Source organism: Dama dama, chromosome 8, assembly GCF_033118175.1.
Source record: "Dama dama isolate Ldn47 chromosome 8, ASM3311817v1, whole genome shotgun sequence".
NCBI lineage: Eukaryota > Metazoa > Chordata > Mammalia > Artiodactyla > Cervidae > Dama > Dama dama.
The window spans coordinates 36,587,747-36,609,694 of NC_083688.1; the positions used below are offsets into that span (position 1 = coordinate 36,587,747).

At 37.1% G+C, this 21,948-nt stretch overlaps 1 protein-coding gene across 7 annotated transcripts in view; it reads left to right on the forward strand.

Moving 5' to 3' along the window:
* KANSL1L (KAT8 regulatory NSL complex subunit 1 like) overlaps positions 1-21,948 on the forward strand; it is a 126,683-nt gene that overhangs the window by 83,161 nt on the left and 21,574 nt on the right. For 5 of the 7 annotated variants that reach the window (XM_061148846.1, XM_061148849.1, XM_061148848.1 and 2 more), the window contains 2 exons: positions 3,316-3,520; positions 21,605-21,770. In XM_061148846.1, the coding sequence (XP_061004829.1) occupies positions 3,316-3,520; positions 21,605-21,770 (371 nt within the window). The remainder of the gene's footprint in view (positions 1-3,315; positions 3,521-21,604; positions 21,771-21,948) is intronic. The other 2 variants (XM_061148852.1, XM_061148853.1) reach the window with 2 other exon arrangements.

Genomic DNA, 21,948 nt, shown 5'->3' on the forward strand with positions numbered 1-21,948 from the left:
ACACTGTAAAAGCAGTGCTAAGGGGAAGGTTCATAGCATTACAGGCTTACATCAAGAAACAAGAAAAAAACCAAATAAATAACCTAACTCTACACCTAAAGCAACTAGAGAAGGAAGAAATGAAGAACCCCAGGGTTAGCAGAAGGAAAGAAATCTTAAAAATCAGGGCAGAAATAAATGCAAAAGAAACTAAAGAGACCATAGCAAAAATCAACAAAGCTAAAAGCTGGTTTTTTGAAAAAATAAACAAAATTGACAAACCATTAGCAAGACTCATTAAGAAACAAAGAGAGAAGAACCAAATTAACAAAATTAGAAATGAAAATGGAGAGATCACAACAGACAACACTGAAATACAAAGGATCATAAGAGACTACTACCAGCAGCTCTATGCCAATAAAATGGACAACTTGGAAGAAATGGACAAATTCTTAGAAAAGTATAACTTTGCAAAACTGAACCAGGAAGAAATAGAAGATCTTAACAGACCCATCACAAGCAAGGAAATCGAAACTGTAATCAGAAATCTTCCAGCAAACAAAAGCCCAGGACCAGATGGCTTCACAGCTGAATTCTACCAAAAATTTAGAGAAGAGCTAACACCTATCTTACTCAAACTCTTCCAGAAAATTGCAGAGGAAGGTAAGCTTCCAAACTCATTCTATGAGGCCACCATCACCCTAATTCCAAAACCAGACAAAGATGTCACAAAAAAAGAAAACTACAGGCCAATATCACTGATGAACATAGATGCAAAAATCCATAACAAAATTCTAGCAAACAGAATCCAACAACATATTAAAAAAATCATACACCATGACCAAGTGGGCTTTATTCCAGGAATGCAAGGATTCTTTAATATCCACAAATCAATCAATGTAATACACCACATTAACAAATTGAAAGATAAAAACCATATGATTCTCTCAATAGATGCAGAGAAAGCCTTTGACAAAATTCAACACTCATTTATGATTAAAACTCTCCAAAAAGCAGGAATAGAAGGAACATACCTCAACATAATAAAAGCTATATATGACAAACCTACAGCAAGCATCACCCTCAATGGTGAAAAGTTGAAAGCATTTCCCCTGAAATCAGGAACAAGACAAGGGTGCCCACTCTCACCACTGCGATTCATTCTCTTTAGTGTAAACCATTGGGCAGAATAAGTGAGTTTATCAGTGGTTTGCAATAACCCTTTACGACAGCTTCCCAGGTAGCTCAGTGGTTAAAGGATCTGCCTGCTAGTGTAGGAGATGCAGGTTCGATATCTGGGTTGGGAAGATCCCCTGGCAGGCTACAGTCCATGGGGTCGCCAAGAGTCTGACACGACAGAGTGACTAACACTTTCACTTTCATCAGTTATTTATAAAGTGACTGAAGTGCCAACTTTGGTGAGCTTTTTCCAATGATATTGTATTAGTCTTTGAAACTTGAAAATATAACATTTAGGGACACAAATGATAAGCTTTCCATTTATCTTTAAACTAGCCTGTGAGCCTCTCACCAGTTCAAAAGCTGAGAGATGTCATTCAGTGAGAAGATAGTGGCTCACCTCCTCATACCTCCTGCAGGGAAGGGGAAACAAATGCCCATTAACAACTAGAGAACTGAACAGAGGAGAGAACTGGTTAACCGTGCTCCAGACCGCTAGAATAGAAACTCGTCATTATCCCTAGACATTACCCAAGCAACGTCTCTCTAAGGAGCCAGTGCCATCTGCCTAGAGATACTTCCCACTTGCTAGGAGAGCCGCCTTTTGTGCTGGATCTAGTCCTACGTCCCTGAATCCTCACTGTCCTGATGTGATCACCTCTGGTACTAACCACCCACTGTAACCGGTCTTCTTCCTGACCTTGGTTCACTTCTGTACCTGACATGCTTCATACCTAACTTGATACTGGCTATCACTTATGCCTTCTGTTTACCCTTGACGTGGTAGGCCAGGTCAAAGGCTGGTTTCTCAAGAGCAGACTGTTACTTAGCACTTTATACACTTGAAGTTTTTATAGTAATACATATGATATCTTACAAAAAGTAACATCAGTATATGAGACTGTACCTGTTAATTTGAGAGTATTGGTATATCTTAAACCTTTCTCAGATAGACATCTTTAGAATATTTATTAACTGACAATTAAAACATTCATGACTAGAGCCCTCTGAAGACTGAAGTTAATATTTTAAAAATAAAATATTTATCATCAGATTTTTTTCCCTATACTGGTCTGGCCAATAGACATACTCGATTATATATTTGTATGTAATCACAAAATTCCATATTTTATTATTCTCTTTTGGTTTCACCAACAGAACCATTCAGGTACCCTTATTTCTAGTTTCTTACTACTATATAAAGTATTCTTGAATTACTTGCTTTATCTGAAAGATAATAGAATATTTTGCAGCCATAAATATTTAAAACCAGTGATAAAGCTATAGAAAAACCATATCTTATGTTTACCTTTAAACACTGATTCTACTTGAACCAAATAGCACATTTAGAATTTATTTGTGATTAGCAATAGCACATATAGATTCACTTGTTGATCTTAGAATACTAAGTTGGCTAGTTTTTGTTTATATAAATAAGGTTGAACTTGTAGATTATAGTACCTGAAAAGCTGAATATTTTATATGTAATATACTGGTATAAATAAAGTTAAATTTATGTGGAGATAAGCATTAACTCCCTCCTGATGTTCTAAAATATTTAAATAAATATTTAAAAATTAATATGAGAGATAATTATAAAATTATGCTTATTTTCATGTGTAGTTTGTGTGATCTGATAAAATATTTTATAGTTTGTGTCTTCTATGTCATCAGTTTTAAAAAATTCTTAAAATGTAGACAGATTGCATCTTTGTTTCAGAATTCCCTGAAAAGATATGTAATGCTTATGTAAGAGCAGCTAATGATGTAGTGATGAGACGTTAGCCTTTTTAAAATCTACAATCCTGTGTAAATTCACCCTTATTGAAAAAGAATTTGATGTAAATACTTTTAACACTGTAATATTCATGATTATTGATTTACAGTGAAATTTACATTGTACTACTGAATTCATGTGAGCATCTCTAACCTATGGGATATTTATTTTGCAGGAGAAAATACAGATTCTGTTTTCACAACTTGAAATGTAATTTTCCATTAATATTGATTCTTTCATCAGTTGTTACCACAAAATTGGCTAAAATTAATGCTCCTCTGTCATAATAGATCAAGGTGATTTACATTTAGTTTTCTTTGTCTTTGTTTGTTTGTTTTGTTTTATTCCCTCCACTCCCCAATTATTTCATGGCATTTCAGTGCTGCAGAGAATTTAGATGAGCTCTCTTCCTCCAGTAGCTGGTTGCTTAACCAGAAGCACAGTAAGAAAAGGAGAAAAGACAGGACAAGATTGAAATCTCCATCCCTGACTATCATGAGCACGGCCGCTCGAACAAGGCCACTTCAGAGTTTCCACAAACGAAAACTCTACAGATTGAGCCCAACATTTTATTGGACTCCACAGGTAAGGTTGCCTTTGGGAAAACATGAACAAAAATTTTACTGTCCATATATTTCACAAGTGACAGGATATGAATTGTACATAGTTATTTAGAAGAAGTGAGATTTAATAATTTTTTTAAAAATAGCAGTGTATTCTTTCCATTCTTTCCATTTTTTTAAAACCATGCTTAAACTAATCTGAAAGAAAATTACATATCAAGTTGATTTTAAAATTTTACCAGTAAGGGTAATAAGACACAGGCATATTATATATTTGTCTTTTGCTTAGTAAAGAAAAAGGTAAAAATCTACAGGGCTGTAGTTATTTTTGGAGGAAGGACATTGCTCTCCCTTTTAGGCTTAGTATTTGTTAAATCTGATGAGCACCCCTTTTTCATGTAAGCAGTGAAAGTTTAGATGACCATGCTTACACTTTTTACAAATAAAATATGCTTTACTAAAAGCATTCATTTTGAAAAGTGTGTTTTCATTTATTAGCAAAATATTAGGTTTACATCTTTCAGTACATATCTTAAACTGTGATGGAGGGCAAAGTAAGTTATCTCTAGTTATCATTAGGTATAACATGCTCTTTTTCTATATTTTAAATAATATGTCAGAGGAAAGGAACTTATTTTTGCTTTAGTATTGTTTTTAAGTATTACTACATTAGTTATTTTTAAATATATTTCTATAAAAAAATCAAGATGCTTTGTTTCATTAAAAAAAAGGTTTTATAGGATCCTTTTATAAATAGGACTATGAATTCTGACAAATTAATTTTTATCAATAATTTGATTTTTGCCATTTTGTAGTTCAGTTACTAGTATGCTCTCTCAACTTGAAATTTTTCAAAGTTTTATTTCAGAATTTTCGGAAATTTTACATAATTAATCAACCTAATAGGAAAATATTTAGTTTTTATATAAGAAATTATACTTTATTTAACAATTTTTATTTAAAGTTGCTATAAGCAATAAATATTTGAAATTGATTTTATAATTTCATAGTTATAAATAGAATTGTCTAAGAGAAATATTTCACATATAAGTAGATCTTAATATTCTGACTGGAAGGAATCTATTTGAATAATTTAGAGGATTTGCTCTGTATTGCTAACGTACTATGTATGCCTTAGTAATGTAAAGATTGGCTTAGAAAAGTGAACGAATTTACAACTTTCAGGAAACAAAGGAGAAGTCTGATATTATTGTTACTAATAGGCCATATAATTTATCATATTCCAGTCAAAATGCTAAGCATATTCAGTACATTATTTTTTTTAGTCTTCAAGCATATAACTATGAGGCAGTATTTTTTTTTTTAAGTCATTGCTTTTATTTTCTTTTTTTTTTTCTTTTTTTTTTTTTCTTTTTATTATTATTATTTTTTTTTTCCAGTGGGTTTTGACATACATTGATATGAATCAGCCATTGATTTACATGTATTCCCAATCCCGATCCCCCCTCCCACCTCCCTCTCCACCCGATTCCTCTGGGTCTTCCCAGTGCACCAAGCCGGAGCGCTTGTCTCGTGCATCCCACCTGGGCTGGTGATCTGTTTCACCATAGATAGTATACATGCTGTTCTTTTGAAATATCCCACCCTCACATTCTCCCACAAAGTTCAAAAGTCTGTTCTGTATTTCTGTGTCTCTTTTTCTGTTCTGCATATAGGGTTATCGTTACCATCTTTCTAAATTCCATATATATGTGTTAGTATGCTGTAATGTTCTTTATCTTTCTGGCTTACTTCACTCTGTATAAGGGGCTCCAGCTTCATCCATCTCATTAGGACTGGTTCAAATGAATTCTTTTTAATGGCTGAGTAATATTCCATGGTGTATATGTACCACAGCTTCCTTATCCATTCATCTGCTGATGGGCATCTAGGTTGCTTCCATGTCCTGGCTATTATAAACAGTGCTGCGATGAACATTGGGGTGCACGTGTCTCTTTCAGATCTGGTTTCCTCAGTGTGTATGCCCAGAAGTGGGATTGCTGGGTCATATGGCAGTTCTATGTCCAGTTTTTTAAGGAATCTATGAGGCATTATTAATCCCACCTTTAGATGCAGAAATTGAAGTTTAGGGAGATTAAGTAACTTTCCCAAGGTCATATAGCTAGTAAGAAACAGGTCTGATTCCAAAGCCCATGTTTTTACCAGTTAATATTTACATTGGTAACAACAAGAATCACCCAGCTGTTTTTTGATCAGTATTTTTACTGAAGCGTAGTTGATTTACAGTGTTGTTAATTTCTGCTGTACAGCTGAGTGATTCAGTTCTATACATACATATATATATTTTTTCTTAATATTATTTTCCATTATGGTTGTCATGGGATATTGAACATAGTTTTCTGTGCTATACAATAGGACCTTGCTATATAAAAGCTGACATCAGCTAACCCCAACTTCCCACTCCATCCCTCCGCCAACCGTGTCCCTTTTAGCAATCACCAGTCTGTTCTCTATGTCTGTGATGCTTTCTGTTTCATAGTTAGGTTCACTTTATCATATTTTGGATTCCACATGTAAGTGATATCATATGGTATTTGTCTTTCTCTTTCTGATATAATTCACTTAGTATGATTATCTCTAGTTGGATCCATGTTGCTGCAAATGGCATTATCTTGTTATATTTTATGACTGAGTATATTCTACTACACCACATCTGCTTTATCAGTTCATCTGTTGATAGTCATTTAGCTTGTTCCCGTGTCTTGGCTATTAACATAGGGGTCCATGTATCCTTTTGAATTATAGTTTTGTCTGGATTTATGCCCAGGAGTGGGATAACTGGATCTTATGGTAATTCTATTTTTAGTTTTCTGAGGAACCTCCATACTGTTTTCCACAGTGGCTAAACCAGAATTTTTGTTTGTTTGAAATCAGTAAAGACTGTATATTTGGGGGTTGGAGAAGGAGCTTAGTTAAAGGCACTAAGAAATGCACCACGAAAGATTGGTTTTGAAAGATAAACCAAATTTTGAAAGGGTTTGGGTCAAGATAAAGAAAGCACTTGAGTAGTTGGAACAAAGATGGAAAAAAATGTGTGTGTGGATTTGCTATGTGAAAGGGTCTAGAACAATAATGTCTAATAGAACTTTCTGTAATGATGGAAATTTTATGATTATCTGTGCTGTCCAGTATGGTAGCTGCTGCTGCTGCTGCTGCTAAGTCGCTTCAGTCGTGTCCGACTCTGTGCGACCCCATAGACAGCAGCCCACCAGGCTCCCCCCGTCCCTGGGATTCTCCAGGCAAGAACACTGGAGTGGGTTGCCATTTCCTTCTCCAATGCATGAAAGTGAAAAGTGAAAGTGAAGTCATGTCCATCTCTTAGCGACCCCATGGACTGCAGCCTACCAGGCTCCTCCGTCCATGGGATTTTCCAGGCAAGAGTACTGGAGTGGGGTGCCATTGCCTTCTCCAATGGTAGCTGCTAAATACATGTAACTACATATGAAATGTGACTAGTGCAGCTGACGAACTGAATTTTTGTTTCTATTAATTTTTATTTAAATGGCCACATTTGGATAATGACTACCAAACTGGATATGACAAGTCTAAACTCAAACTTACCATGATAGCAGTGAGAACACCTGGCACTCATTCTTGTTTTCTAATACCATTCTCTACTGAAAGGAAATATGGATTGTTAGAGAAATGGTTGAACTCCAGGCTTGGGCAAGAGGGGGTATAAAATAGGCCTGGAACATCTTATTGTTACCAGAAGGCAGGGGGACATATTTTAAAAAATGATGATGGCATGTCAAGAAAAATAAACAAAAACCCAAGAGCTTGTTTGAACAAGCTTCACTCCTGCTGGCCAAATCTGGGGCTCTTTGAGGATCAGAAGAATTAACAGTAATGAACCCAGTGAAAAAAAATAGGAAGCCATGAATCTATTCTGACAAGAAAGAGGGAGAGAGAGAGGATGGAGGGAGAGAAAGGGAAAAGGGAGTACTTTTACATAGAGTAGGATTCTGATTAATGTAGAGTGAGCAGTGAAATGAGACAATCATTGCAGTAATCATAGTAAAAATTGGTTGGGTAAGCATCAACAGTGCATGAAAAGTCTGGGGGCGGGATTCAGGCGAAGTGTGATCAGGAGTAAGATTAGTATTATCTTAGCTATATGGTAGAGAACCAGACAATAATCTTGCCTGAGTGATAGAAACTAGTATGGGAAGGATACAGTATCACTACGCGTCTGATACAATATCACTATGAAGTATTCTGACCAGAGATACATAACCTGAATTTAGTCTTAAGGAAACATCAGACAAAGCCAAAATCAGAAACATGCTATTAAGAAACAAAAACTGGCCTGTTTTCTTAAAAAAAATCAGTGACATAAAAGCCAACAAAAGCTGAGGAAATGTTTCAGATTGCAAGAGAGACTTAAGATATTTGACAACTGAATGAATATATGATTCAGGTCACAATTCTTTTGGAGGGAAAAGATTATGGGGACAATTGAGAAAACTGAACTATTGATGGTAGGTTATATTAAAATATTGTATTGATGTTGAGTTTCCTGAGTGTACTACTTTACAGTTAAGAGAAAATATCTTTATTCTAAGAAATACACATAAAATGTGTATGGGATAAAATGACTAAGGCATCCATATTGTGTAATAAATTAACTCCTATGCATCTGGCATTACGCTAGCTGTGTAACATCTTTGGCAGAATTTAGAAAATAATTATTTAAATAATTTTCTATAGTGTTTAATCTAATAGGGTATTGGTTGAGAAAAGCTTATATAAAGGGCAATGGAGAGAGGTGGGAGTCTTCCACTATCAGTAGCATATAGTAGATAGATGGCTGATCAATATTCTCATTGCAACAATTACATGTAAAAGTTATTTTAAAAATCATCATACTATTCAATACATTAGGGCAACTTCTGGTTTTAGCTCCAACATGTAAAGAGCTTGAAAGTTGTTGCTCCGGTCCTTACAGCAAGAAGAAGGTGAACAAACTGAAAACTGCCGCCTTTCCATGAACCCATCAGAGAACTGAGGTTGCGGGGCAGACTGCCGCCCTGACGTTTGGAGAGACAGCAAACCACAGTCACAGCCAAGGTCTGGAGGGGAAACCGCAGCAGTCACAAACTAACGGGTTGTTGTTGTTTAGTTGCTCACTTGTGTCTGATTCTTTGCAGCCCCGTGGACTGTAGTCTGCCAGGCTCCTCTGTCCATGGGATTTCCCAGGCAAGAATACTGGAGTGGGTTGCCATTTACTTCTCCAAGGGATGTTCCCAACATCTTCTACATTTGCAGGTGGATTCTTTACCACTGAACTCATTTAATGACACCCTAACCCCTAGTATCTTAGGGGTTATTTGGATATAAGGTTTTTGCAGACATTAGATGAGGTAATTAGGGTAGACCCTAACCCAGTCTGACTGGTGTCCTTAGAAAAAGGGAAATTTTTATACATACAGAGTGAATGCTATGTGACGATGAAGACTGAAATCAGAATCAATTCCTTGGTTCTTTTATAGACCAAGAAACACCAAAGATGGGCAGCAAAAACCAGAAGCTGAGGAGAATAGAATAGGTTCTTGCTGTCTTCAAAAGAAACCAGTCTTGCTGAATCTGACTTTTAGCCTCCAAAACTATGAAACAGTATATTTCTGTTGTTTAAACCACTCAATTGTGGTACTGTGTTATGATAGAGCTAGCAAACTATTACAGTGACCTTATTTGGAAATAGAGTCTTTGTATATACAATTAAGTTGAAGATCTTGAGATAAGATCATTTGGGGGTTAGGATGGGTCCTAAATCATGTGACTGGTATGCTTATAAGAGAAAGAGAGGTTGGAGGCAGAGAGATACAGAGAAGAAGGACTTGTGAGGACAGAAGCAGAGATTAGAGCTAGGGAATAGGGAACATCAGGACCCACCAGAAGCTGGTAGATGCGAGAAACAGTTCTCCCCTGCAGTCTTCAGAGGAAGCTCAGCCCTGATAAAACCTCAATTTTGGACTTTAGGCCTCCAGAACTGTGAGAAAATTAATTTCTGTGATTTTAAGCTGCCTAATTTATGGCAGTTTGTTATGACAGCCCTAGGAAACTGATACAGAGTTTGGTTCCTAGAAGTAGGATACTGCTTTAATAGATATGTAAAATTGTGGATGTGACTTTGGGATTGGGTAATTGGATCCAGGTTGGAAGGATTTTGAGGTGTGTGGTAATCAAGTCTAGATTCTGATGAAAACTCAGAAGGAAGTGAAGAGGATAGAAGACAAAGGTGCTGTCATCTTAGAGAATAGATGTATTGTCATGAACAGAATGTTACCAGAAAGAAATATGAATGTTAAAGGTGATTCTGGTAAGATTTTAGGAGATGTTACTAGAAACTGGAAGGAAAGTGATCCTTGTTATAAAATGGTAGAAAAGTTGGTTGAGTAATATTCTACTGCTGAATGGATGTCAGAATTTGTAAGCATTGAATTCTTAGATATTTAGCTAGGCAAATTATCAAGCAAAGTGTGGAATTTGCAGTCTGGTTTCTACTTATTGTTTATAGTTAAAATATCAGAGGATATGGTATTCCCAGGTGGCGCTAGTGGTAAAGAACCTGCCTGCCAATGCAGGAGATGTAAGAGATGCTGGTTCGATCCCTCCATCAGAAAGATCCCCTGGAGGAGGGTAACCTGCTCCAGTGTTCTTGCTTGGAGAATTCCATGGACAGAGGAGCCTGGAGGGCTGCAGTCCATAGGATCTCAAAGAGTCAGACATGGCTGAAGTTGACCTAGCATGCATGTATCAGAGGATATAGATAAATTAGGAAGAAACTGTTAAGCAAAAAGGAACCAGAACTTAATAATTAGGGAAATTCTCATGCTTCTGCAAAAAATTATATAGCATGCTCTGGAGAGAATCCAAGGATGTGGCTGGACAATTTTTTGCTAGAGAGATTATGCATATGACCCCGGGATCCAGTTTAGCTGAAGCCAGGATATAGAGAAATCTTGAGAAATCTGTATGCAGGTTAGAACTGGACATGGAACAGTTAAAACTGGACATGGAACAACAGACTGGTTCCAAATCAGGAAAGGAGTACATCAAGGCTGTATCTTGTCACCCTGCTTATTTAACTTATATGCAGAGTACATCATGAGAAACTCTGGGCTGGAAGAAGCACAAGCTGGAATCAAGATTGTCGGGAGAAATATCAATAACCTCAGATATGCAGATGACACCACCCCTATGGCAGAAAGCGAAGAAGAACTAAAGAACCTCTTGATGAAAATGAAAGAGGATAGTGAAAAAGTTGGCTTAAAATTCAGCATTCAGAAAACTTAAGATCATGGCATCTGGTCCCATCACTTCATGGCAAACAGATAGGGAAACAATGGATACAGTGACTGATCTTATTTTCTTGGGCTCCAAAATCACTGCAGATGGTGACTGCAGCCATGAAATTAAAAGATGCTTGCTCCTTGGAAGGAAAGTTATGACCAACCTAGACAGCATATTAAAAAGCAGAGACATTACTTTGCCAACAAAGGTCTGTCTAGTCAAGGCTGTGGTTTTTCCAGTAACCATGTATGGATGTGAGAATTGGACTATGATAAAAGCTGAGCACCGAAGAATTGATGCTTTTGAACTGTGGTGTTGGAGAAGTCTCTTGAGAGTCCCTTGGACTGCAAGGAGATCCAACCAGTCCATCCTAAAGGAGATCAGTCCTGGGTGTTCATTGGAAGGACTGATGTTGAAGCTGAAGCTCCAATAGTTTGGCCACCTGATGCAAAGAACTGACTCATTTGAAAAGACCCTGATGCTGGGAAAGATTGAAGGTAGGAGGAGAAGGGGATGACAGAGGATGAGATGGTTGGATGGCATGACTGACTCCATGGACCTAAGTTTGAGTAAACTCTGGGAGTGGGTGATGGACAGGGAGGTCTGGCGCGCCGCAGTCCATGGAGTCGCAAAGAGTCAGACATGACTGAGCAGCTGAACTGAACTCAGGAAATAGAGACGGTGTTATTCAGATAAGATCTAGGGAAAACCCTCTTGTCTAATGACAGGGGTCATCTTGACATAAAGGGAGACCGACCAGGTTTTTAAGAATGTTATATTAACATTACTGGCTTATATTGAAAAGGTCAGAAACTGCACAAAATAAAAGTTTTTAGACCCTCAAAATTTTACAGTCAGGCAATGCATGATAGAGATACTCAGTAACAACCTTCTAAAAAAAAGTACTAACCTTCTGAAAAAAAAGAAGGTAAATCATAGACCTAAATGTGAAAGGAGAACAATAAAACTAGAAGAAAACAATATCTTCATGTCTCTGTGGATAGTCAGCTTCTTAAACAGGATATAAACAATACTAATCATAAAAGGAAAATTGTTAATTTGGACTTTGTTAAAATTATGAACCTATCTCCATTAAAGACAGCATGAAAAAGATCAATAAAGTATACACTGAGTTAAGACACTTGCTGTATGTGTATATTTGTATGTCTATATATATATATATATCCAACAAAGATGCTGTATCCTGAATATATTAGTAATTGTGAAAGTGAAGGTGTTAGTTGCTTAGTCGTATCTGACTCTTTATGACCCCACAGGCTGTAGCCCGCCAGACTTCTCAGTCCATGGGATTCTCCAGGCAAGAATACTGGAATGGGTTGCTATGCCCTTCTCCAGTGGATCTTTCCGACCCAGGGATTGAACCCAGGTCTCCAGCATTGCAGGCAGATTCTCTACTGTTTGAGCCACATGGGAAGTCATTAATAATTAAATTTATTCCTAAAAAATAAGAAAATAGCAATCCAATTAAAAATAGGCATAACCCAGAGTTATAAACTTTAAAATGGTTAAAATAGTAAACTTTTATGGGTATTTTACCACAGTAAGAACTTCTTTTAAATAAAAAGCCAGAAGATTGAACAGATCTTTCATAGAGGAGGGATATCCAAATGAACAAGTATATAAAAATGTGTTTAAAATTATCACTCATCAAGGGAATGCAGTTAAAACTACAGTGAAATACACCGCATGCATCTATCCTTATAATTCAGCAGTTCTACTCTTAGGAACTTTCCCAGGAGAAATGAATACATTTATACACAAAAAGACCTATATAAGAATTATTGTAATAGCTTCCCACCCAGGTATCGCTAGTAGTAAAGAACCCGCCTGCCAATGCAGGAGACATAAGAGACGTAAGTTTAATCCCTGGGTCGGGAAGATCCCCTGGAGAAGGAAATGGCAACCCACTCCAGTATTCTTGCCTGGAAAATCCCGTGGACAGAGAAGCCTGTTTACAGTCCATAGGGTTGCAAAGAGTCGGACACAACTGAAGCAACTCAGCACACATTGTAATAGCTTTACTTATTAAAAGTCTGAAACTAAAGCAATCTAAGTATCTATCAGCAGAATTGTGGCATATCAGTAAAAAGGATAGACTACTGTTCAATAGCTTAGGTGTGTTTCCCAGAATTATGTTGTCTGAAAGAAAAGAGTACATACTGTGTATTAACCATGGATAAAAGTTAGCAGTGATAGAAGTTACAATTGTGGTTACTTGAGTGCAGGTGGTAGGAGTTGACCAGGAAAGGGTACAGCCAAGATTGCTGGGTTGTTGGAACTGCCCTGAATCTCGGTCATGGTGGTGGTGGATGTTACATGTGTATGTGTGCAAAGATTGATCATATGTATCTTCTTCACTAGAGAAGTATATATGGCTTCATGCTACGCAGAGTTAGCCCATCCTTATTTTGGTCATCTCCTTTTACATAATAAACCATCCCCAAATTTAGTGGTTTAAAAACAGTTTATTCCCTCATGATTCTGTAATTTACCTGAGTGGTTCTTCTTTCAGTCTTGCCTAAGGGGTCTCATAGAGTTACAGTGAGATGGCAGCTGGGGCTGGAGTCATCTAGGGTTTTGAATGGGCTAGAATACTTGGGTTTCATTCTCTCTTTATGTAATCTCAGAGCCTTTCCATGGAGCTTCCCCACCAGATTTTCCTGAGCACAGTAGTTTTACTTGGTAATCCAGATTCTCAAAAACGCAAATATGAAAGCTGTCACTGTTTTTTAAGACTTTGGTGTGGAATTAGTGCAGTTTTATTGGTTAAAGGGAATCCATGCAGGATTTAATGTGGGAGAGACTATTCAAGGGCAAGAATACTAGGAACCATCAGTAGGGACTACCATTGACCATCTCTGATTCCCAGTTACTGACATCTCTCTCATATATAAAAACGACCTAATCTTTTCCCCTCAGTTCAGTTCAGTTCAGTTGCTCAGTTGTGTCCGACTCTGTGACCCCATGGACTTCAGCGCATCAGGCCTCCCTGTCCATCACCAACTCCCGGAGCTTACTCAAACTCATGTCCATTGAGTCAGTGATGCCATCGAACCATCTCATCCTCTGTTGTCCCCTTTCCCACCCACCTTCAATCTTTCCCAGCATCAGGGTCTTTTCAAATGAGTCAGTTCTTCACATCAGGTGGCTAATGTATTGGAGTTTCAGCCCCAGTACTTCTTTTCCCCTGAAGACCTCTAATTTCTCATCTCATTACCTCATTAGGTTCAGGCTTAAAATCTTAAAATCATCCTCTTAAATCATGTCCAGGTACCTGCACTGAGACTTTTTATGTATGGCTCCCCAAGTGTAGTTCTTTAGGTTTAGCTCCTCCTGTGTGGTTTCTCTGGGTAGAAAGATTTGTGAACTAATGTTATATTTGATTTATACCCAACATATAATAGTGAGACAAGGATAATCAGAAGAAATACTGCTCAGACAGGGGGGAATGGGAAGAATATAGCAGTTCTGAAATATGCAAGTTACTACATGTTGCAGGTTTGTTAATGTGGGCCTGTTCCTCTAGAAATGGTTCTTTCCTAGCTATTAGTTCTGCCCTAGCAATTCCTGGCTACATCCTCTGAGTAACCTTGTCTTTTCCATAAAAAGAAGCACCTTTTAAAATATGTAGTGGTTTTCTCAGCATGCTTCCTCTCTGTAAAAGACTGAAGGCCCAGAGGTCTTGTCATTTTGAGCTGCTTCTTTCTTAGTACAAGTTCATATCTAAAACTTTGCGGTGTCCCTGTGTGTCACATTGAAATAAACTCCATTATAGAAAAATCATATCTGTATACCTCTTCAACACAGGCCCTTATTGGGTTTTGGACTTTGTGTGAGGCTGCTGTGGGACAATATCCTGAAGATACTTCATGGCACTTTTTGTGTAACACAAGGCGCACCTTTAAGATTCTTAGGCGCCCTGTTGTCTACATGTGAGGATCTGCGAACATGTCCCAAACCTTTCTAAGGTCTTCATTTTCCAGTCTCATCTCTGAGATCCTGACCTTGAGCCCACAGTTTTACTGGCAGCTCTCTGAATTTGATCTTTGTACTGATGTCATGTCTTACTGTGTGAAACTTTTGCTGTCTGGAGTGGCTGTAAATGAGAAACAGTCTTTATTTTTTAACCCATCAAGTCTTAGTTCTGTATTTGCTTTAAATTTTGCTTGAAAACTTAGCTTCTTTTGTACCTAAGCTCATCAGTCCATCCATACTTAATCATAGGCAGTTAAGTGAACAATTGGCACTTTAAATATTCTGCCTAGAAACCTCCTTAGCCAGATCTATGAATTCATTATGTACCTTTTTTATCCTCCACATTTTTATAGGCAACTCTTACACTACTTGTTCTGTCAGAGCAATAAGATAAAAGAAATAGAGGTAAAAGGATTGGGATAATTATTTAGAATCATCGTTTGTAGAGGTTATGATCCCTTTGCTGGGCAAAATTAACAAAAAGCATAATTTAGTATGCATTTTTACTTGATTTTGTCCCTTTTACAATACTAATCTCTAATAAGAATGTCAATAATAATAGCTAATATTTATTAAGCAATTATTATACACCAGACACTATTTCAACTTATGAATTCCTTATACATATTTCTTCTTTCATGCCCAATTTTATATGACAAAACTGAGGGAAAAAATAATTGGAAGATATAAAAATAAATGAATAAATATAAAGGTTAGAGGAGAAGATCCAGCATATGTGTTCACAGAGGGAAACACCAAGGATAGCTGGCTTCTGGAACCACTTTTGTCCTGGAGCTTTGACAGAAATTTTCAAATTTGGTGCAGTTGCTAGTAGATGATGGTTATGGGGGATGCTGCTGGGCTTTTTTTTGAGAACTGAAACACACAGCCAGTTTTCACTTCAGAACATTTTTGACCAATGTTTTCCTCATGCTGCTGCTGCTGCTAAGTCACTTGAGTCATGTCCGACTCTGTGCGACCCCATAGATGGCAGCCCACCAGGCTCCCCTGTCCCTGGGATTCTTCAGGCAAGAACACTGGAGTGAGTTGCCATTTCCTTCTCCAATGCATGAAAGTGAAAAGTGAAAGTGAAGTCGCTCAGTCGTGTCTGACTCTTAGCGACCCCATGAACTGCAGCCCACCAGGCTCCTCCGTCCATGGGATTTTCCAGGCAAGAGTACTGGAGTGGGGTGCCATTGCCTTCTCCGGTTTTCCTCATAACACTTGCTAAATACTCGGGCTGCAGAGAACAGTAGGCTTAAAAAAAATCATCAGTGACAAAACCCCTTCAAAGCAGGGTGGCACTCTCAGTGTACTGTTAAGATTTTTTTCTTAAGGTCTGAATGATTAGGGGAAAGTGTGTAAAATACACCAAACACTTAACTGAAAATCTTGAAGGGCCAAGAACAAATTCGGTATAGAAAACCACATGAGGGCCGCAACCTAAACTTAACTGAGCACACTCCCCAAGTAGATTAAAGGAGAGAAACCTGCAGTTTATCTGCTTAGCAGTGGGGAAAGAGAATCCGCTATGGAGAAAGATTACATCATTTGGAGCCTTTATGATTTTTAAAAATATACCATCTGGCATTCAATCAAAAATTGCTAGGCATCCCAAAAGATATGACCAGATGACTAGCCTTCAAGAGAGAAAAAGACAGATTACATTACTAAGATATAGTTAGCAATGGAGCATATCTTATGCTTATCTGTTAAGGGCGCGCTGTGCTGTACTTGGTCGCTCAGTCGTGTCTGACTGTGACCCCATGGACTGTAGCCCTCCAGTCTCTGTCCATGGCATTCTCCAGGCACGAATACTGCAGTGGGTTGCCATGCCCTCCTCCAGGGGATCTTCCTAACTCAGGGATCAAACCCAGGTCTCCCACATTGCAAATGGATTCTTTACCATCTGCTGAGTCACCAGGGAAGCCCAAGATTACTGAAGTGGGTAGCCCATCCCTTCTCCAGGGGATCTTCCTGTCCCCGGAATTGAACTGGGGTCTCCTGCATTTCAGGTGGATTCTTTACCAGCTGAGCTACCAGGAAAGCCGTAATGGAGTATAAGATATAGTTAATGAACCAAAAGACTTATTAAGATAAAATACTCAAATAGAAGCACCGAGATAAAAATAGAAAAAAAAAATACACAAACAGAATTAGAGAACTGTGAATTAGTAAAAAAAAAAAAAAAAAAAAAATAACCATATGTTATTGGACTCTAGAAGAAAGGAGAGAAAATAGGGGGGAAGTTACATTTGAACAGATAATAATAGTATTTCCAAAACTAAAGCAGGACATCAACCAATAGATACAAATTCTCTGAAACTCAAAAATAACAAATACATAGAAATTATATCAAGACATAGGAGGCCTACTAAAAAGTGAGGACACAGAAAAATATTAAAAGTAGTCAGGGTAAAAAAGATATATTACCTTCAAATGAGGTCAACAGTAAGACTTAACTACTAGGTAGAAGGAGCTTCCCAGGTGGCACTGGTGGTAAAGAACCTGTCCACCAGTGCGGGAGATGCAGGTTCCACCCCTGGGTTGGGCAGATTCCCTGGCGGAGGAAATGGCAAGCCACTCCAGTATTCTTGCCTGGAGAATCCCATGATCAGAGGAGCCTGGAGGGCTACAGTCCATAGGTTGCAGAGTCTGACATGACTGAAGTGATTTAGCATACATGCACACTGAGTAGAAATAATGGAAACCAGATGAAAATGTGAATATTCTTAAAGTGCTGAAAGAAAAAAAAAGTCAAGCTGGTATTCTATATCCATAAAAATATCCTTTAAAATGATGATATACAAATGTTTCAGATAAATAAAAATGGAGGGAATTTGTTGACAGCAAGTCTACACTAATAATAATGACAACAGGAGAAGGAACATGATCCTATCTGGAAACAGAATTGTAGAAAGAAGTAAAGAACAATGGAAAGAATAAATATATGGGTATTATAAATGTTGACAATAAAAATAATGGTAGTATAATGTAGTGTTTTAACTATATATGGAATTGAAATGCATTACAACAGTTAACAAAGAGGAGATTGAATGGAGTTTAGAAATGTTCTAATGTTCCACTGTTTTCAGGGAAGTGGTAAAAGGAATAATTTGAAAAGCCATAAGTTACATATGCATTGTAATCTCTAGGAAAACCAAATAAAAGAGAAGAATGTATAAGTTTAAGTTAATTGAGGGGAAAAACATGACAAAATATTTTATCAATCCTAATAAACCAGAATCAGTGAAACATAAGAACAAACATACATATGCAAAAAATTTCCATATGCAGTATAGAAAATAAATCCAGTTTCTGGTTCTTTGCAAAGAAATTGTTAAATCCCTAGCAAAATTCCTCAAGAAAAAGTGGAAGTTGCTTTGACATTTATAAATTTGTTAATGTAGTAACCCACATTAAGAAAAGTCAAGTAATCATTTCAATAGATTCATAAAAAGTATATGATTAAGTTAAATATTAACATAGTTAAAAAAATACTTTGGCAGAGAAGGCATACATCCTGATAAAGAACATACAAAAAAAAAATCTGCAATCATTCTTAATCCTTGTAATTTTTAATTATGAAAAATTAGAAGCATTTACTGTATAATAAGGGACAAAACAATATGTCTTTTGGCCATTTCTATTCATTATTGAACTGGTGAGCCTATCCAACATTTTTGGAACCTTATAAATAGTTAAACTTTTTAGGACTAAATGAAGGAATCTAAACTGTCGTGACTCGTAGAGGATATGTTTGACTAACGGAAAAACCTGTCTAGGAACCAGGCTCCTCCTGAATTTTTGTTTGCTTTTTTGAGCATTACCCTTACTCACAAGACTGGGAGGGGGGGGGGGGGGAGGCAGGACAAGGATCACCACCACAGGTGGAAGAATGGAGTGCTAAATGACCTTCTAAAGGGAAGTTTCTAAAGGTTGCCCAGATGACTACTCTTCATGGTGTTCTGACTAGAATTTAGTAATTTTTAGATGCACGGACACGAGAAATATGCCCAACTGAAAATCAGGAGTTTTAGAACAGGGAGGAAGCCAGCACAGATATTGGGAGGAAAGTAGCCGTCTTCACCACAGGCTCAGGGAGGCAGGACAGGAAGAGAAGTCATCAGAGGTATTGGCATTGTTCTGTTTCTAAAAGTAGGATACTGTATAGAGGTGCTTTTTAAACATATTTTGTACCTCCCTTATAAATTATATCCTCTTCTGTATATATGAAATGGTTCATTACTAAAATTAAAACATATAGTGGATAGTTTTCAGGCTTTACTTTACTTGAATCTTATGCAGCATATGGTATTGTTGATCACTCCCTCTAGACACTTGAATTTTTATTGGCAAGAATCTCCAGGCTTTTCTCTTACTTCTCCATCCATTCCTTTTCAGCCTCCTGGGCTTCACTTTCTCCGCAGGGAAAAAGGCCTTTTCCTAGATGCCCCTCACTTGTCTCCATAATTATTTAGGATAGTTTCAAATTGGCTAATGGGTTTCCTGGATTTGGAAAAATTGCAAGAGAAAACTAATTACATGGTAAATATTCAGATTTTATCACCTTTTATTCATAATGTTCTAGCCATACATGGAAAAAAGAGAGGTTAGCACATTTTTTTCTTTGTAATTTTAAATAATTGTTCTTTATATCTTTTTGAACTACATCATAAAAGAACAAATAATTCTAGAGTGAGTCAAAAGTACCAGTGCATCTTGTAAAGGTAAGAAATTACAACTGTTCCCATAGATATATAGCATCATTAGAATAAATTTTGGAAATAACTCACAGCTTTATTATCATGTCCCACATCTTATATCTTCTTACAAAATCATCAATTTGCTTGACCACCCAGAATAATGACTGCATTTCCTAGACTTCTTGCAGCTGGGTATGATTAGCTGACCTAAGTCTTGGCCAATGCAATATAAACAGAAGTCATTACATGATAAATTTTAGCATATATTAACAGGAACTATTTTTCCCCCAGTGGAATAGTCTCAGGCACACATGTATTTGAAAGTTCTATTCACTTAAGTTTTTTAAAAAGCATATGAGATAAAATTCATTTGGTCAGCACTCAAGCTTCAACCATATGTTAGGGATTGTGTCAGGTCCCGGGAATACAGGATTGAACAAATTATAGTCCCAGCCTTCAAGGAGCTCACAGTCCAAAGGAAATCTAGTGAAATGCTATGGCAGGCATGGCTGTGCCTCTCTCTCTCTCAACACAGAGAGAACATGCCAGTTAGCCAGGAAATTCAAACTCAAGAAAGTTGACAAACTTAATGTAAGTTTACAAAGTAATTTTTTTAATATAGCATCTAAAATTCTGTTATTATGAGCATTTTAAATAGCATTTCATTAAAAAAAGGAGTCTTAATGATACTGTAGTAGGTGGAGGTCAGAGGTGACAGAAGGAACACAAGTAAACTATTAACTTTTAAAATATTTTTTCTGTTTTATAGATTTTTTTCATTGGTTGTATCCTTATCTGCTCAGTCATGTCCAACTGAGTTAGTCGCTCAGTCATGTCCAACTCTTTTTGACCCCATGGACTCTTGCCGGCCAGGCTCCTCTGTCCATGGGATTCTCCAGGCAAGAATACTGGAGTGGGTTGCCATTCCCTTCTCCAGGGAATCTTCCCGACCCAGGGATTGAACCCGGGTCTCCTACATTGCAGACTGATTCTTTATCATCTGATCCACCAGAGAAGCCCAACTATATAACCAGAAAAAAATAATTTAAGAACCCAACATTTAAACATTATATATTTTTAATGTAGCAGTGTAACTTTTTTTATTTAGCAACATGGTTTTCATGAGATTTCTGGAATCTTAACTTTACCTTAAACTCAGACTCATGTAACATATTGCATATTTTATACATATCTTTTTTTCTTTTTTTATTGAAGGATAATTGCTTTACAGAATTTTGCTGTTTTCTGTCAAACCTCAACCTGAATCAACCATAGATATACATATATCCCCTCCGTTTTGACCCTCCCTCCCATCTCCCCCCATCCCACCCCGCTAGGTTGATCAGAGCCCCTGTTTGAGTTTCCTGAGCCACACAGCAAATTCCCGTTGGCTGTCTATTTTACACATGGTCATGTAATTAAATAATGTTTTATTTTAAATTCAGTTTTATTTAATGTAAATATATGATATTCTTCATAGTGTTTCACTGTTGTTCCAGTGTAGATATTGCCTGGCATTATAATTCAAAGCAGACTCTAGTTTCACTCATTGGTCATAACAGATTAGAAGGAGGAAAACAGTACAGTTGACTCTGGAACAAGGTGGGGTTAGAGGCATCAACCCCCACACAGTAAAAAAAAAAAAAAAAAAAAGGTCTAAGGTCTATGTATAACTTTATAGTCAGTTGACCTTCCTCCCTGTCTGTGGTTCAGCATCCAAGGATTCAGCCAACCATGGCTCATGTAAGACTATAGTACCTATTAAGGGAAAAAAAAAACCCCGCATATAAGTGGACCTGCGTAGTTCAAGCCTGTGTTCAAGGGTCAGCTGTATGCACAATTCTTCTTCTTAACATGGTACCTGCTCAGTATCGCATTTCTCACTAATCTGAAGTGTAATCATTTTCTTTTGACCTAAAGTTGTTCAAACTCATTTCTCTTTTTTATAAAGTGCTCTCTCCAAGGTGATTCAGTAATCCAGGACTTCTTGCTGATATCATTCACACACTGTACTATAACTGTTATATTCTCTCTCAATCAGTTTTCCAAAAAAATGAAGTCTTTAAATTATTTTTTTTTCCTTACAGACTTTGCCTTCAAAAGAAACAAGGTTTTTAAATACCACACAGATGCCTTGCCTGCAGTCAGCTTCAATTTGGAGTAGCTGTGAACACAATTCAAAGTCTCAAATGTTAACGGAACATGTATCAGAGTTAGATTCTTCTTTCCATTCTGTTCTATCATTGCCATCAGGTAAACCTCCTTATAAATTAATTAATGAATTAATTAATGTCTTTGCAAGTTGATTTTTTAATTCCTTGGAAACCATTTTGACTCACTTTGCAAAGTACTTAGCTTTTGATCTCCCTTTGAGTGTTAAATTTTTAGCATTTTATTGATAATATGGCTATGCTATTGAAATGTTTCTCAG